General features: G+C 52.5%; 1 protein-coding gene across 1 annotated transcript in view; it reads right to left on the reverse strand.

The window, feature by feature from the left end:
- Positions 1–1,101: 1,101 nt before the first annotated feature.
- Positions 1,102–17,803, reverse strand: part of LOC116953263 (noelin-like) — a 73,361-nt gene continuing 56,659 nt past the window's right edge. Inside the window, exons 2-4 of the mRNA XM_032973321.2 lie at positions 14,135–14,290; positions 9,997–10,152; positions 1,102–4,042 (exon numbers count right to left, since the gene is read on the reverse strand). Coding sequence (XP_032829212.1) covers positions 4,028–4,042; positions 9,997–10,152; positions 14,135–14,290 — 327 coding nt within the window. The 3' untranslated portion in view covers positions 1,102–4,027. The remainder of the gene's footprint in view (positions 4,043–9,996; positions 10,153–14,134; positions 14,291–17,803) is intronic.

The following is a 17,803-nucleotide window of genomic DNA, read 5'->3' on the forward strand; positions in this document are numbered from 1 at the left end:
TGCGAAAGAAGTGTCAATATGAATACGTACAGCAGCAATCATTCGCTCCGCTCCTCCGGGTGCAATTATTTGGCTTGTTTACCACCTCAATGTCGGTCACACACAGATCTACAGATTCACACTGAAGCCCAGACTCACACAGATACCCTTTAGACCCATACAGACGCACAAACTCACACAGACATCAATCGCCATACTCTGACCCGTAGGCTCACACGGAGATCCAGATTTTACACTAATACCCATAGACTCACAGATTCCCTTAAGGCTCACACAGACACCTCGTCAGATGGACGCCCGTAGACTCACATGGAGAGGCACAGATTCACACAGAGATCTATAGACTCAGATACCGACCCATAGACTCGCACAGAGACCCGTAGGCTCAGATGGAGAGCGATACGAAGGAGGAATCGTGACAGCGCGAGATTCACCACCTCGCCACTCCGGACGCAATCATCCGGCTCATCCACAACCTCGGTGTGAAATCCGGACTGTTGTGCTGCATCAAGATCAGAACGTGTGACGACGACGACGACGAAGGAGACCACGTCGCGTGTCGCAGCGTTGTGTGCCATTGTCACGTGCTGTGCACTTTGCAACGCATTCGCTCGGTGGGGCGATTCGTTCGCACATTTCTTCACGCAGCGCTTCTTCGTCCTCAACTCGAAGCAGGCGGATCGGTGCTCCACAGCAGGATGGCGAGGGCTGCGGCGGTGGCTGGGGGAGGGCCATTTATCCAGCAGTGGATTGAACATAGCAGTCCATGATGACGGCGACCATGATGGTGATGATGCTTCCTCTGAATTAAATTGAATTCCTCATTCTGTGCATTTGGTTACTGGGCATCTGTGCACTGATCGAGACAAAGAAAGCAACTCGACACAATCCCTGTCGACGACACCGTGTGGCTTACAAGAGTGAACAATAGGCGACGTTTCGGGTAACGGCCCTTCTTCGTGGCACAGAGAGAGAGCGAGAGAGAGAGGTCAGAGAGTGAGAGAGCACGCGCCAGCAGCGCCCTTCATCAAAATAAACTCAGCAAGCACCCAGGGACCACGTGTCCAGTCATGACACACTCGTACTAGTGACACGAGGATGTTTGTGTTACTTCAGCTTTTATTGTAGGAAATAAATGTAAGTAACGACTTCGGTAAAACATTGTACGGTAATGATTGTACAGAAATGCTTTAATCATTGTAATGTTTTTTTTTAATTAACATCGTCAAAACCATATAGAATTGTTCATAACCGTAATCAGATTACTGAAGCTCAATTTAGTGCCTTTCTATATAATTCCAGGTTTAGTTGGTAATCATAGCACACAACTCAGCATGTTCCAATTGGGTTGTTTATCCGAGTGATTCATCAAAAGTGTTTAATTCCAAACCATCGATGATGTTGATGTTGTGTGCGTGTGGAACGTCTTTAAGCACCGTCGTACTTAGCCAGACGTGCTAAGTGGAGGTACGCGCGGGGAAGGACAACAAACTAAACACAAAAAGCAGCTGTACAGACACGAGTTTTCAATCTAGATGATCATTGAAAAGTGCATAACTCCAGTGGCTTCATAACATCGGAAGGAAGAGCGTTCCAGACGGCCGCCAGAAGCGCACCTGAAAGCTCCGCGTGATGCGGCGGCCACCGCCTTTGTTCGATGGCAGCAGCCAAGAGCTGCATCGCAGTATTAACCAGGGCGGTCCGATGTATTCAGCCAAGAGCAGCTGCTGCTGCTGTTGCTGCGAGCATGACGGCCGGAGGAGTCCGCGTGACGATGATAATAGTCACGATTTACGTTTGATACACAGTACTCATTATGCCGGGGCATGTCAGGGCGCTTATATGAGCGACAAGCCACTTGCATCTCACGGGGGGCATTCCCAGTGGCAGCTGTCCCTGTGCGGCACGAGTGGTACTGATTACCCGGCCTGCGAGCGGGCATCAGTCTGCCAGCAGGGGAGGTGGCTGTGTGTGCTCCCGATCTGAGTAATTGCGTGATTCAAGGGCAAAGCGACGTATATTTCAACGATCAAAACACATCCTGCGCTTACGTGAAGACATCAGCAGTGGCCAACCATCAATCTGTCCGTGAGATGGAGTAGTGGAGTAGTGGCTCTCACACTGGACTATAAACGCGGTCACCTGAGTTCAATTCCTGGCCACAGTTCTCATGACCGGTGTGCGATGTTCAAACCCGTCCTGGGGCCATCTTCACCAATAGGCGCTGACCAGCGCGGTGAAGGATAGTAAAATAATTAAAAAAAGCATCCCCAACTTACGGAATGGTAAGACCTTCATCCAGCAGTGGATTCAAAGAAGGCTGCAATTCATCGTGTAATAATATGGTATGTGAATGGATCATGGGGTAAGTAATCAGATCGTTATTATTAAACGTGGTATTCGCACCGTTCTGATGACGTAAGGCTACCATGAAGAAAGGCGCCACGTTTCACAGACGGGCACGGCCTGCGGTGGGCGGTGTTGCAATGTGTAACCCCGATCGAGTAGGTTGCGGGTAACAAGTTTCAAATTTGGACCGCGACGCAGACACAATTGGTAACTCCTCTTGTCGAGTGACGTCATGGAAACTTTAATGTCCACCGGGTAACCCTTTCCTGTTCCGATGACGTACACGTACGTCATCGCATTTTCTTCCGATCCCGTTCCGCATCGAAACGGAATCGGAAAAAATAACTTTATCGGTACCTAGGCTCACACGAGGCCACGCGGGAGGGCGTGGCACAGGTTGGCGCCAGCTATCATACAGGGTGGTCTTGTCGCTACAGTCCTGTGCGGTGAGTACAACGTCTTTAATAAACAGCGGTGCTACTACGCCTCTGATTAAAATTAACGTTGAGCCGCTTGCGTGTTCCGAGATTCAGTGGTGAACGGGGGACACCCTCCCTGCGACTTACAGATGTCTCGGACACCCTCCCTGTCACTTACAGACGTCTCGGAATGGGAAAGGATTAAGATGCACCGCAGTATTAACCAAGGTGGGCCGATGGATTCAAACCGCGAACATCTGCATGTCACCCCACTACCACATGGGGATTACACATTACCTGTGAAACCTCAAGTAATCAGATGTGATTAGTAGTTTCTGAATGTCACCCTCTCAACAACACTGCCTCAAGATGTAAACACAGATCACCTTGAACAGTGAAACCAATACAACTCTGTCAATTAATATAAACACTCAAAAGCATTTGAACTGTACAGATACCAAACGTAATCAAGATATTCGACTGCCAACTGCAGGATGTGAAATTAAAGCTCAAAAAACTACATGTTGTGCGTTGATTACCGTTCACAAGAGTTCATTCAAAACTTTGTCAAAATATCGACGTGACTTTCGCGCTTTACCAGCTGAGGACTCCAACATAGAAACGATGGAGAGTACGGCGAAATCATTTTTGAAGCAGCGTTAACTAACGATATTTAAACTCGAGAGACATCTTCTGAACGTACGGTCCGGATGTTCTTCACGTGAAACGTTCGTCAATATTTCACTCGGCGAAACGTGAAATTTGCGGCGACCTCCGATGCGCCGCGCACGCTTCCACGGCCGGTTGACTTCCTCCGCCGCGTAGCGGACGGAGATATCCGAAGTTCGATGCGACATCTAAAATAATAAGTAGATGACCGTTGGAGAAAAAACAAAGTTTGAGGTTTGACACGGACAAACTTACGTGTTTGTTTTAATCGTTCGAGGCGAGCGGAAAATTGTCTCGGGTTTGCTGTTGCTTGTCGAGGCGTCTCTTACGAGTTGGCACATCCGAAAATAAAAAAAAGAACCTCAGACGGACGAACGACCGCTCGACTCGTCCAGCTTGATGCTCTGCCACACCAGGCGAGCGGTACAGTTGGGGCTCGTTTGAGAGAGGAAAGTTTCTTGTTTTGTTTGTCAAAGTATTTACAAGATACCGGCGGCGGTTCTCATTGCGGTGTCTCGAAAACGTGCCTCCTCTGAAGGTCGTAGAATTCCTCTCTCGTGGGGCTTCCTTTCCGCTCACCCTCACGTTAATCAGCCTTTCTTGTCCTGGATCACAAGTAAACAAACACAAGCAATGCACAACAACAAAAAACACGCGACATGTTTTGTGTACGTAATCTCCGCATGCATGTATTTGGCGATATTTGAAAGGTGATGCGCTGCTACGATTTCCAGAGTTTTGAGGTGACGGTTACAAATCTCTGATTATACTCATCATCATCATCCTCATCACATTTAACACGAAGGCATCCATGATCAATTTTTTTTACGTGACTGAAATATCAATAATGAATCATTATATAACACAGGACAGTGATATTTTTAAATGTACCTATTGTCAATGAGAAAATGTGTGCATTTGTGTCATTCCTTCACGTAAAGTCCTGGTCACAAAAGCAAAGTTTGTGGAGAAAAATAGCCATTTTCTATACTTTTGAGGCATAAGCAATTATAAAATAACACTTACTACCCAGGAACATAGTGAATTATCATCATTGTGACTCTGTGGTAGACAAATGGAATCTGACTGATCTGGCCCAGCTCTTGCTCCTCTCAGTTAGGGGGGGCCAGTGAAGCTGTCGTGTGAGGGGCCACCACAGCAGTGGTTCACCACTAAGGAGGAGAGTGGACTTGGGCACCAGGCCAGACCCCAGCACCCCCTAGCACCAGGCCAGACCCCAGTACCCCCTAGCACCAGGCCAGACCCCAGCACCCCCTAGCACCAGGCCAGACCCCAGCACCCCCTAGCACCAGGCCAGACTCCAGCACCCCCTAGCACCAGGCCAGACCCCAGCACCCCCTAGCACCACGCCAGACCCCAGCACCCCCTAGCACCAGGCCAGACCCCAGCACCCTCTAGCACCAGGCCAGACCCCAGCACCCTCTAGCACCAGGCCAGACCCCAGTACCCCCTAGCACCAGGCCAGACCCCAGTACCCCCTAGCACCAGGCCAGACCCCAGCACCCCCTAGCACCAGGCCAGACCCCAGCACCCCCTAGCACCAGGCCAGACTCCAGCATCCCCTAGCACCAGGCCAGACACCAGTACCCCCTAGCACCACGCCAGACCCCAGCACCCCCTAGCACCAGGCCAGACCCTAGCACCCTCTAGAACCAGGCCAGACCCCAGCATCCCCTAGCATCAGGCCAGACACCAGTACCCCCTAGCACCAGGCCAGACCCCAGCACCCTCTAGCACCAGGCCAGACCCCAGCATCCCCTAGCACCAGGCCAGACACCAGCACCCCCTAGCACCAGGCCAGACCCCAGCACCCCCTAGCACCAGGCCAGACCCCAGCACCCCCATAGCACCAGGCCAGACTCCAGTACCCCCTAGCACCAGGCCAGACTCCAGTACCCCCTAGCACCAGGCCAGACTCCAGTACCCCCTAGCACCAGGCCAGACCCCAGCACCCTCTAGCACCAGGCCAGACTCCAGTACCCCCTAGCACCAGGCCAGACCCCAGCACCCTCTAGCACCAGGCCAGACTCCAGTACCCCCTAGCACCAGGCCAGACCCCAGCACCCCCCAGCACCAGGCCAGACCCCAGCACCCCCTAGCACCAGGCCAGACCCCAGCACCCCCTTAGCACCAGGCCAGACTCCAGCACCCCCTAGCACCAGGCCAGATCCCAGCACCCCCTAGCACCAGGCCAGACCCCAGCACCCCCTTAGTACCAGGCCAGACACCAGCACCCCCTAGCACCAGGCCAGACCCCAGTACCCTCTAGCACCAGGCTCAGACCCCAGCACCCTCTAGCACCAGGCCAGACTCCAGTACCCCCTAGCACCAGGCCAGACCCCAGCACTCTCTAGCACCAGGCCAGACTCCAGTACCCCCTAGCACCAGGCCAGACCCCAGCACCCCCTAGCACCAGGCCAGACTCCAGTACCCTCTAGCACCAGGCCAGACCCCAGCACCCCCTAGCACCAGGCCAGACCCCAGCACCCCCTAGCACCAGGCCAGACCCCAGCACCCACTTAGCACCAGGCCAGACTCCAGCACCCCCTAGCACCAGGTCAGACTCCAGTACCCTCTAGCACCAGGCCAGACCCCAGCACCCCCTAGCACCAGGCCAGACTCCAGTACGCTCTAGCACCAGGCCAGACCCCAGTACCCCCTTAGCACCAGGCCAGACCCCAGTACCCTCTAGCACCAGGCCAGACCCCAGCACCCTCTTGCACCAGGCCAGACTCCAGTACCCCCTTAGCACCAGGCCAGACTCCAGTACCCCCTAGCACCAGGCCAGACCCCAGTACCCCCTAGCACCAGGCCAGACCCCAGCACCCTCTAGCACCAGGCCAGACCCCAGCACCCTCTAGCACCAGGCCAGACCCCAGCACCCCCTAGCACCAGGCCAGACTCCAGTTCCCCCTAGCACCAGGCCAGACCCCAGTACCCCCTAGCACCAGGCCAGACCCCAGCACCCCCTAGCACCAGGCCAGACCCCAGCATTCCCTAGCACCAGGCCAGACCCCAGCACCCCCTAGCACCAGGCCAGATCCCAGTACCCCCTAGCACCAGGCCAGACCCCAGTACCCCCTAGCACCAGGCCAGACCCCAGCACCCTCTAGCACCAGGCCAGACCCCAGCACCCTCTAGCACCAGGCCAGATCCCAGCACCCCCTAGCACCAGGCCAGACCCCAGCACCCCCTAGCACCAGGCCAGACCCCAGCACCCCCTAGCATCAGGCCAGACCCCAGCACCCCCTAGCATCAGGCCAGACCCCAGTACCCTCTAGCACCAGGCCAGATCCCAGCACCCCCTAGCACCAGGCCAGACCCCAGTACCCTCTAGCACCAGGCCAGACCCCAGCATCCCCTAGCACCAGGCCAGACCCCAGTACCCCCTAGCACCAGGCCAGACCCCAGCACCCTCTAGCACCAGGCCAGACCCCAGCACCCTCTAGCACCAGGCCAGATCCCAGCACCCCCTAGCACCAGGCCAGACCCCAGCACCCCCTAGCATCAGGCCAGACCCCAGCACCCCCTAGCACCAGGCCAGACCCCAGCACCCCCTAGCATCAGGCCAGACCCCAGCACCCCCTAGCATCAGGCCAGACCCCAGTACCCTCTAGCACCAGGCCAGACCCCAGCACCCTCTAGCACCAGGCCAGATCCCAGCACCCCCTAGCACCAGGCCAGACCCCAGTACCCTCTAGCACCAGGCCAGACCCCAGTACCCCCTAGCACCAGGCCAGACCCCAGCACCCCTCTTGTGTTATTGATGCCACAACACTCAGGGCAGAGGAGAGATAAGTTTTTTTTGCCGTTTTGTTTAAGGTAGGAGGTAAGCCATCACAAACATGTGGAATTGCCACTTAGTGTGTAACTAGCAGCTGTGGTTATTGTTTGTGTCATGGCTACATCTGTTCGGCTTAAATGGATTAGAGTAATTATGCTGTTGGCAATTCCTTAGTGAAACGTTACATAAACGTGGAAATTAAATGCAAAAATATTAATTATTGCAAGAAAAAAACCGTACGGCAGGTGTCTTGTTGAAAATTATGACAGGATTTTTTGTGTGTTTCGTTTAAATATCTGTGAATTGGAGAGCTATGCGGAGTATGCCCCGATAAGCGGCGTTTTATACCATCACAAAGCTCTACAGCGTTCTAACAAATTGCCAATTCGTGGTGAAGGCTTTCACCTCTTTGTTAATGTATTCAGTTAATGTCGCAGGCACAACTCGTCTCTGCAATAGTGGTGCAACGCCTTGCCAGAGAGCTCAGCCAACGTCGTCGGCCTTTAACGTTTCAAGCGCAAGTTCTGCAACAGAAATTTTAATCTTGATTTAAAGCTTTCGTGACTGCAGGAATACATTCTTTGGGTCTTTCGGTAAAGGCACGTAGATAGAAAAAAAAGAATTGTATTATTTGAAAAAAAATTCTATTTACGTGCCTTTACCAAAAGACCCAAAGAACAGAAAATGTATAAACTTATCCTCACGCAAAATGTTATTTGTGTCTCGCTTGTAAGAATAAGTCAGCTGCGGTTGCAATGATAATAATAATTCAGCACCAAATTTAAAAATAATTGCGACGACCCTTTCATGAATATCATTCCACAGGCGTTGTTGTGATGTTTTGTGACGAAACTTACATTTGATGATTTCGCCTTTTTTTCGATTCAGAAAATCAGCAAATCAGTCGTGCTGATTAAGCGTTTGCCATCGTATCTGTTAACGACGTCCGAGTTCGCCGAGATGAACGGAATTCCTCTCATTTCATTATTGTATGTTTACCAGGTAAGACCCACTGAGCTATGTAGCTCATTTATAGAGGCGACCTGCCTATCACGGACGATTAGCTCAACTAGAAGTGGCTTATCATTGACAGCAGCCAAACACTCTAAACGCGGCGTGAAGTTGATTATAAACGTGGAGGGGAAAACCGGAGGCCCCGTATAAGAATCCACGCGGCCACGGGGAGAGAGACACGCAGACTCCAAATATACAGCAGCAGCAGGCGTCTGATTCGGGATCGAACCCACGCTCTTTTGTATACCAGGTGAAGGAGTTAACATCTCCTAGCCACCGCGGCAACCCTCTTACCAATGTACTCCTCTCCATTCAAATTAAGCCGTTCCACGCGCCTGATGATTGTTAAACGCATCCCACGTGACACGCTAAGCAATTAACACTGTCAGCGTCACGTGGACAAAGATCCCCCGCATAGCCTTAACAGCCTGTTGTTGCAAGTGCTGTTAGCGAGCACCTACGGAACACGAGGGGGTGGGTGGCCAGCACCACTCCCGGCCGCCTTTGTCTCCCCAGTGACGATGTTTACACACCGCACCAGGTATACAGTTGAGGCTGAGTCAACGTAGGGGAGGCCCAGAATCGATTCAGATAATCGTCACTGGTGTTGGTCGTGAGCGGGAATAGAACTTGGGTCGCCGGGTTCGTAGCGCAGCGCGCTAACCGTTGCACTACCGCTCCCCGCTGAACACGTGTACACACACAACACGTGTACACACGCACGCAAGACACGTGTACACACACAACACGTGTACACACACAACACGTGTACACACGCACGCAAGACACGTGTACACACACAACACGTGTACACACACACACTCAACAACAACCGCCATTCGCCACTAAGTGGCGGTGACGTCACCACGACGCTCGTGCCAGGCCATGTGCACGTTGTGGCCACGTGAAGTGTCGAACGCCCGCTGGCAGGAGGTCACGGGGCAGACCCAGGTGGTGCCACGGGTCGACTGACTAAGATGAGTGGCTGATGCACCACATGTGCCCCCTACTGTGCCAACCTGCTGTGCTTTAGCCACCTGGCGCTCCGCTCGTTGTTGTGAGACTGCGCGAGTTGGCTTAAGCGCGTCACGTGGGACGCGTTGAACAATCATCGGGCGCGTGCAGCGTGGAGCGAGTTAATTTGTTATTCGAATAGGGTGGAAGTAAACTGGGAAAACGGAGAGACGCAGTGTCGTGGTGGTGGTAGTGGTGGTAGTGATCGTGGTGGTCGTGATGGAGGTAGTGGTCGTGGTGGTATTGGTGGTGGTGTTGGTGGTGGTAGTGGTGGTAGTGATCTTGGTGGTCGTGGTCGTGATGGAGGTAGTGGTCGTGATGGAGGTAGTGGTCGTGATGGAGGTAGTGGTGGTGGTGATGGTGTTGGTGGTGGTGATGGTGGTGGTGGTGTTGGTGGTGGTAGTGGTGGTAGTGATCGTGGTGGTCGTGGTCGTGATGGAGGTAGTGGTCGTGATGGAGGTAGTGGTCGTGGTGGTGTTAGCGGTGGTGATGGTGATGGTGGTGTTGGTGGTGGTGATGGGTGGGCCGTGGGGACTGTAGCCTCGACAAAGCCCCCTCGCACTTTCACTCTTCCTTCTCGCGTCGCCGCCAACGCCGTCCTCCGCTTTTACCCAACCCCGACCGCGTTTCATCCGCGCTCGCATCGCGCTCGGTCGCCTGCAGACATTGGCGCTGAGCAACAACAAAGAGGACGATGGCGAGACGAGGAATGCGGCGGGCTCTGACCTGCGGCTTGCCGGTCAGCACCGCTTTCCTGCTCTGCTCCACCTGACGGAAGCTGCTTTCGAGGCCCTTCATCTTCGTCTCCACGTGACGCACGTACACCAGGCCGCTCTGCGCCTTCTCGCTCAGCGCCTCCAGCGTCTGCGACATGTTGTGGACCTGCGTGCCCAGGAGGTCGGGGGGAGGTCGTTGGTGGCGGTGCCCTGGGGGGGCCTCGGGGGGGGGGGTTGGGGGTGCCCTGGGGGGGCCCTCGGGGGGGGGGAGGGGCCTCCGTCTCCGGCAAAATAGGCTAAACTAAAACCACCGAAACTATTCAACTCACAACATTTACAATTTCAGAACGACGTTTCGCAGGTAATTACCACCACCTTCATCAGGCCATCAATAATAGAGGTTTTTTTTTATTGGGTCAGATCGTGTGAATATAAATACAAACCGCCACTTCTTTCAAATGTTTCTTGCCGTTGGGTTTTCACACCTGATGATGACCGTTTGTGTTATGGTCGAAACGTCGTGAGAATTTTATTATATATATATTATTATTTAATTGTTTCCCTTCAACGTGACTTTACCGAAAGAGCTAAGAATATGAAATATAATATATATGTGTCGTTGAACCCGACACCACCCGACACGGCCAATTAGTAAAGTTTGTCACGTTAACAAAACGTGACAATTCGTTACGAGTACAGCAGCACAGCGGTTGTGTGTTGGAGAGTAAACCCACAACAACATTTACCATTCTAGTACCGTGACGTCTCGCCAGTAATTACAACAACCAGCATCAGCAGGCGACAGCCACAGTTGTCATTTTGCCAGACTTGAAAATGTCGTTGTGGTTTTACTCTCCAAAACACTACCGGTGTGTGCTGAACTAGTTACTAATTTTGTTTACGTGACAAACCTTTCCTAATTGGCTGTGTCGGGCGGTGGCGGGTTAACAACACATTTATATTTACACGATCGAAGCCAAAAGAACCTTCATTATGAATATTCTTGGTCGTGAAAGTCTACGTGTTAAAACGGCTTTGTAGTGTTCGTGATAACATAACAACCTGCACGGACACACACGGATATATGTTCAGTTGCATGTGTACATGCCTGGTTTCATGGTGCACACTTGTGTTAAAATACTCACACATTACTTCACCGGGAAAGACAAAAAAAACCCCACACACCAACATCGACCCCCAGTGGCAGGCGAATGACTACGTTCAGGCAGGTTCCACTTGGGGGGGGGGAGGTGTTCCCCTTGAATTGTTAGATTCCAGGAGAGCATTTAAATGGTTGCGATGGGACGTGATGGACGGGCACTCTCCGTTGGCCAGGCGTTTAGACAAGCACACGTGGGGCAGCCTGGAACCCAGCACCTTGGAGGCAGCGGTGGGGGTTGGTGGATCACACAGAGATGTCACGGAACTGCCTTCCCGTGGGCGCCGAGCAAGGAGCCCCTGCCCTGCATCGCCACAGAAGGCGGTAGAGCAAAAATGTGGACTCCCATCTGTTCCGTCTGTATGAGATCGAGTGTTTCCCCCTCGCATGCCTGGGGTTTTTCCCGGGTGCTCCGGTTTCCTGACACTTGTATGAACGGCTAACATTTGTGGCCAGGTCGCTTCTGAAAAATAAGCAAATATCTCAGTGGGTACCTGATAAGATAAAAACAAATGTTTTCGTTTTATTTGTGTATATTATTTGTGTATTTTATTTGTGTATATTGTTAAACAATTTGATCACCTTTCCAATACTTTGCACCACTGTCGTGTTTTTGTATCGGTTGTTGTTGTAACGTTCTAACCCACCCCTACTGGATATCTGTGAAAAAGAGCTTCATAGCTCTTCGGATTCCTCCAGTATCAATAAATATCACTGATTCTGACTCATTCATTCATTGGCCAATACCACCTTTATATATAGAGGACCGCAGAGCTTCGGGCCGCCTGGGCTGCCTTTCCGGTTTTCCCTGTGGGTTCCTCTCGTGCCTCTGAGATCGCTCTCCGCCTCTTGTCGAGAGTGAGCGGATTCGCTGCGCAGCGCATTGCGGGCTGAAATTACTACCGCGGCTGCTATTATTATTATTGTTAATCCTGCGTCAGAATTCATCAAATGTATAGAGATATTTAATTTAAACAGGAGAGAGTGCAAATGTGTGTTGAAGGTGAGAGAACAAAGATAAAGATCCCCCGTGTAGCCTTGACGGACTGTTGGGGCAAGTACTGTTAGCGAGCGGCACCTATGAAGGGCTAGGACGGTACACGAGGGGGTGGGTGGCCACCGTCGCGCCCGGCCGCCTTTGTCTCCCCAGTAGCGATGTTTACACACCGCACCAAGTACTCATTTGAGGCTGAGTCGACCAAGGGGAGGCCCAGAAACGGTTCAAATAATCGTCACTGGTGTTGACCATGAGCGGGAATCTAACTCGGGTAGCCAGGTTCGTAGCACGGCGTAGCGCTCACCGCTACACTACGGCTCTGCAGTGAGAGGTCACACACAGGAGAGAGAGTGAATGTGAGTTGAAGGTGAGAGGTCACACACAGGAGAGAGAGTGAATGTGAGTTGAAGGTGAGAGGTCACATACAGGAGAGAGTGTGAATGTGATTTGACGGTGAGAGGTCACACACAGGAGAGAGTGAATGTGAGCTGAAGGTGAGAGGTCACACAGGAGAGAGTGTGAATGTGAGTTGAAGGTGAGAGGTCACACACAGGAGAGAGAGTGAATGTGAGTTGTAGGTGAGAGGTCACACACAGGAGAGAGTGAATGTGAGTTGAAGGTGAGAGGTCACACACAGGAGAGAGAGTGAATGTGAGTTGAAGATGAGAGGTCACACACAGGAGAGAGAGTGAATGTGAGTTGTAGGTGAGAGGTCACACACAGGAGAGTGAATGTGAGTTGAAGGTGAGAGGTCACACACAGGAGAGAGTGAATGTGAGTTGAAGGTGAGAGGTCACATACAGGAGAGAGAGTGAATGTGAGTTGAAGGCGAGAGGTCACACACAGGAGAGAGTGAATGTGAGTTGAAGGTGAGAGGTCACACACAGGAGAGAGAGTGAATGTGAGTTGAAGGTGAGAGGTCACACACAGGAGAGAGAGTGAATGTGAGTTGAAGGTGAGAGGTCACACACAGGACAGAGAGTGAATGTGAGTTGAAGGTGAGAGGTCACACACAGGAGAGAGTGAATGTGAGTTGAAGGTGAGAGGTCACACACAGGAGAGAGAGTGAATGTGAGTTGAAGGTGAGAGGTCACACACAGGAGAGAGTGAATGTGAGTTGAAGGTGAGAGGTCACACACAGGAGAGAGAGTGAATGTGAGTTGAAGGTGAGAGGTCACACACAGGAGAGAGAGTGAATGTGAGTTGAAGGTGAGAGGTCACACACAGGAGAGTGAATGTGAGTTGAAGGTGAGAGGTCACACACAGGAGAGAGTGGATGTGAGTTGAAGGTGAGAGGTCACACACAGGAGAGAGTGTGAATGTGAGTTGAAGGTGAGAGGACACGCACACAATGATTTTAAAGCAAAGCCTCTTCTGATTCAGTTCAGGAAGCTGCGTCTGCGTTTCATTGCTCTCCGATGAGCAACAAAATCCATCCACAAAATGGGTATCTGTGCAGCGTGTGGAGGATCTGCCAGCCCGGAGCACTGCAAGGGGATTCATCAGGCGATCCAGAGCCGCGTAACGAGCTGGCGAGGTCACTGGAAATACCCCGCGATTTATTAACTCATTCACCTCCATTACAGAGGTGAGCTGCCTGCCCGTGCCACTGCAGCTGTCCACGCCTCCGCTGCTGCTGGGGCTAATGAGAAGCGTTGCTTCCTTCTGCTGCTGATGTGATGACGTTTAATCCAATGATGATTTGCTGCTTCGACGGCTGCTGATACCGCTGCTGATACCGCTGCTGCTACGGCGGATGGTAATGATGTTTACGCTGCTGCAGATGCTGATGTAGCTGCTGCTCATGCTGCCAATGATGCTGATGTATAGCTGCTGTAGTTGCTGCTCATGCTGGCAATGATGCTGATGTAGCTGCTGCTTCTGCAGCTGCTGCTGCAACTGTTGCTGCAGCTGCAGAAGCAGCTGCTGTAGCTGCTTCTGCCGCAGCTGCGGCTCATGTCCCTGCCGCCGCCGCCGCCGCCGCCGATTCACCTTGTCGAGGAGCTGTCTCAGCTGCCGCATGCGCGCGTCTCGCGAACACATCCGCAGCTGCGGCGCCACCACGGTGCAGATGCAGCGGCCCTCGGCGTCCTGGGCCGAGCTGTAGACCTGCCAGCCCTCGTCAGGGCCCGCGGCCACTGCCGGCACCTGCACCACGAAGACAAAGACGACCCCCCGCCCACCCACCCCACACACCGTCAAAAACCCCGCACGTCCGCGTAGCCTTAACAGACTGTTGGGGCGAGTGCTGTCGGCGAGTGCCACAGGTAGTAGCCGCCGCAGCCCGGTCGCCTTTGTCTCGCCAGTGGCGATGTTTACTCGACCTGTATCCGGTGCTCATTTTACAACTTAACCAGAACAAACGGCCAGGTGAGGCCCACGGAGCCTTGCGGCTCTTATTCAGAAGCCACCTGGCCACAAATGATAGCCCCGACGAAGTGGCTTGTCACGTGGACATTTATATCAAGCACATACTCTAAACGCGTGTTTTATAAATGTGAAAACACCGTAGAACCCGGAGAAAAATCCACGCAGCCACGGGGAGAGAGAGAGAGAGACATGCAAAACTCCAAATATACAGCAGACGTTAGGCTCGGGATCGAACCCACGACCTCCTGTAGAGCAGGCGAGGTAGTTAACATCTCCTAGCCACCGCGGCGCCTCTGAGTCGACACAAGGGAGACCCAGGACCGGATCAGATATTCGTCACTGATGTTGTCTGTGAATGAGAATCGAACTTGGTCTCGCTGGGTTCGTAGCGCAGTGCGCTAACCACCACACCACCGCTCACCACACACACACACAAAGGGTGTTCCACTCTTAAACGCCCCTTCTCAACAGCAGGCAGCTGCTACGTAGACACAATTCCTTGGCACAAATAAATGCATCACGTTACTCACTCACCTCTCAATGCAATCGTCAATAACACTGCCCTTAAATATAAAAAAACGCAATATATAATCGCCACATATACGTGCTATGAGGAATAGCCATTGTACAAAATGTCGCCTATTATACAGGGTGCTTCAAAGCATTTTTAACACTTTTGAGAATTTGCAACAATACCACGTGACATGTGCTGCTGCCTCCGGGCTCTGTAGACCACCTGGAGAAGATTCCAGGCACGCGTTGACAACGATGGCGAACAAGTGGAGACCCTTTAAACTTTGTTAAGCTATTAATATACATTTGTTATCATGTTACAGTGTATTGTCCATTCCTCTCCCATTAAAAACGCTAGTCTCATGTAAGTGTTAACATTTATTTGAAGCACCCTGTATATTGTTTTATTTTAAGGCCATATGCACTCTTAAATCTATATTGTAAACTATATTTTTTGAACTGCTATTTGTGTTTAGTTTGTTGTCCCCCCCCCCCAATTAGAGTGGTTGGCTACGTACGGTGCGAAAGAAGTTCAACACACGTACATACATACACACATACACGCGGTGGTATTGACGAAAATGTTGAGTTTTGTTTTGCTATTTGTGCTTGTTGCACCGCGGCCAATGCAGCAGCAGCAGCCAAAGCAGCCAAAGCAGCAGCAGCAGCAGCGGCAGCTCCATCACCAAGCCATATGTTGTTGTGATTCTTCTCAAATGCAATGCGTTTGTGTAAATACCGAGACACGCCATCTCGGCAGGAGAACGCTGCAGGCTGGACAACAAAGAGCCTCGTGACGTCTTGACGTGACGTCTCAACGTGACGTCTCTACGTGACGTCTCGACGTGACGTCTCGACGTCACGAGGTCGGGACGCCGCTCAGCCACATCGGGGACGGCGACTCCCGTGCACATCGCCCGCACGCCACGTGACCACCGCCGCGTTGTAGAACGCAACAGCGTGCACAGGGCTGGGAAGCATTGACTGGGGCCAGTCATACTTCACCCCCCACCTCGCACCCCACTAGATCTGAAGAGGAGGGGGGAGAGGAGCTTAGCTCCGTGTCTGTGGGTCTCTGCACGTGTCTGTGGGTCTCTGCACGTGTCTGTGGGTCTCTGAAAGTGTCTGGGTGTCTGTCCGTGTCCGTGGGTCTCTGTGCGTGTCTGTGGGTCTCTCTGTTCATCTAGGGGTCTATCTCTGAGTCAAATAAATATAAAATGAGTCATTGATTCCTTCTGGAACGCACTCACAGGGTTCAAAATGTTTACTCCCACCACGGCGTCCCGGGGCGTTCCGGCCAATTTCCACCAATGGGTGTACATGTATCCCTCGATTTACGAGAGGGATACGTTCTGTAACAAAGAAAAAACAACCCACGCGTAAAACGAAATGTCGTAAATCGGAACGGCTTTTCACATTAATTGAATGCAAACAAACCCCATTGTAGGAATGTGTTTCGGGCAGTCATTCGCACACAAATGATACTTCAAACGGTTGAGTGCTAATTAATTCAGAACAAATACATTTGACCCTTTTCGGGGGAATTCACCAAAAGATCGTGCTGCGTGTTGGGATGCCCCGGGGGGGGGGGTGGGGGGGTGACGTGGAGGCGTCGCTGCTGCCACTGCAGGTGACACCATGACGATGACACCGATTGATGACACTGTGACGATGAGACCGTGACGATGAGACCGTGACGATGACACCGTGACGATGACACCGTGACGATGCCACCGTGACGATGAGACCGTGACGATGAGACCGTGACGATGACACCGTGACGATGACACCGTGACGATGCCACCGTGACGATGACACCGTGACGATGACACCGTGACGATGACACCGTGACGATGAGACCGATTGATGACGCGGCCTCCTGGGCGGCTTCTCTGTCCGATGATCTCGCGGCGCGTGCCCTCGTGAAATTTCGTCCACATCGTTTGGGTCCAACTGCGTTCGTGAATCGAGGGGACACCTGCACAGCACAACCCTCTCCGCCGCATCCTCTTGACATGAGCCACAATTTCTCCAGCTCTTTGAGTCGCTTGGCCCCAAACAGCACACACTCTTGAGTTGGTGGTCGAGACAAGGCTGAGAGCTTCGAAGATACACGCCGGACCGTGGTGGCGGCGGGGGTTGGTGGATCGCTCACGGAATGTTGTGAAACTCCCCGTGAGGGGTCCAGGAGGTGGCATACCTTGGCGGATCAGGAGAAGGCGGTACAGAAAAACGCTCAATGTCATAATCCAAAACCCTCCGTGTGGGATCAGTGTTGCTGCTTCCTTGCACTCGTGGACTTTCCGCGGGATCCCCGGGTTCCTCCCACATGTATAAACGTTCATTGATTGACTGACAACATATTTATATACAGGGGACTGTAGAGCTTGGACAGTTGTTGGTAGCACCGGCTCACCGCCTGGCTGCTTTTCAGCTTCTCAGTGGTTGCTCAACGATTGTGAGATGCAATCGGCATGCCCAGCTACACATCATGAGAATGTGGTCACATGCCATGCAAAGGCATATGGGTGAGGAGTCGGTGCCCTCTTGCTGTGGGAGCAGCACGAAGACTGTCAGCTCTTCTCACCCGTCATGGATAGACACCGCCTCAAAACATGGGCCAGCGAATCATCACCTCTCTTACGCGGCTGGGACAGGTCCGCTGCAAGGCAACGACGCTAACCAGGGTCACAACCAGGGTCAAATTACAAAGATCCCCCGTGTAGCCTTGACAGACTGTTGGGGCAAGTGCTGTTAGCGAGCAGCACCTATGAAGGC

This window comes from Petromyzon marinus, chromosome 50 (assembly GCF_048934315.1).
Source record: "Petromyzon marinus isolate PM22_M1 ecotype Great Lakes invasive population chromosome 50, UKy_Petmar_22M1.pri1.0, whole genome shotgun sequence".
Lineage (NCBI taxonomy): Eukaryota > Metazoa > Chordata > Hyperoartia > Petromyzontiformes > Petromyzontidae > Petromyzon > Petromyzon marinus.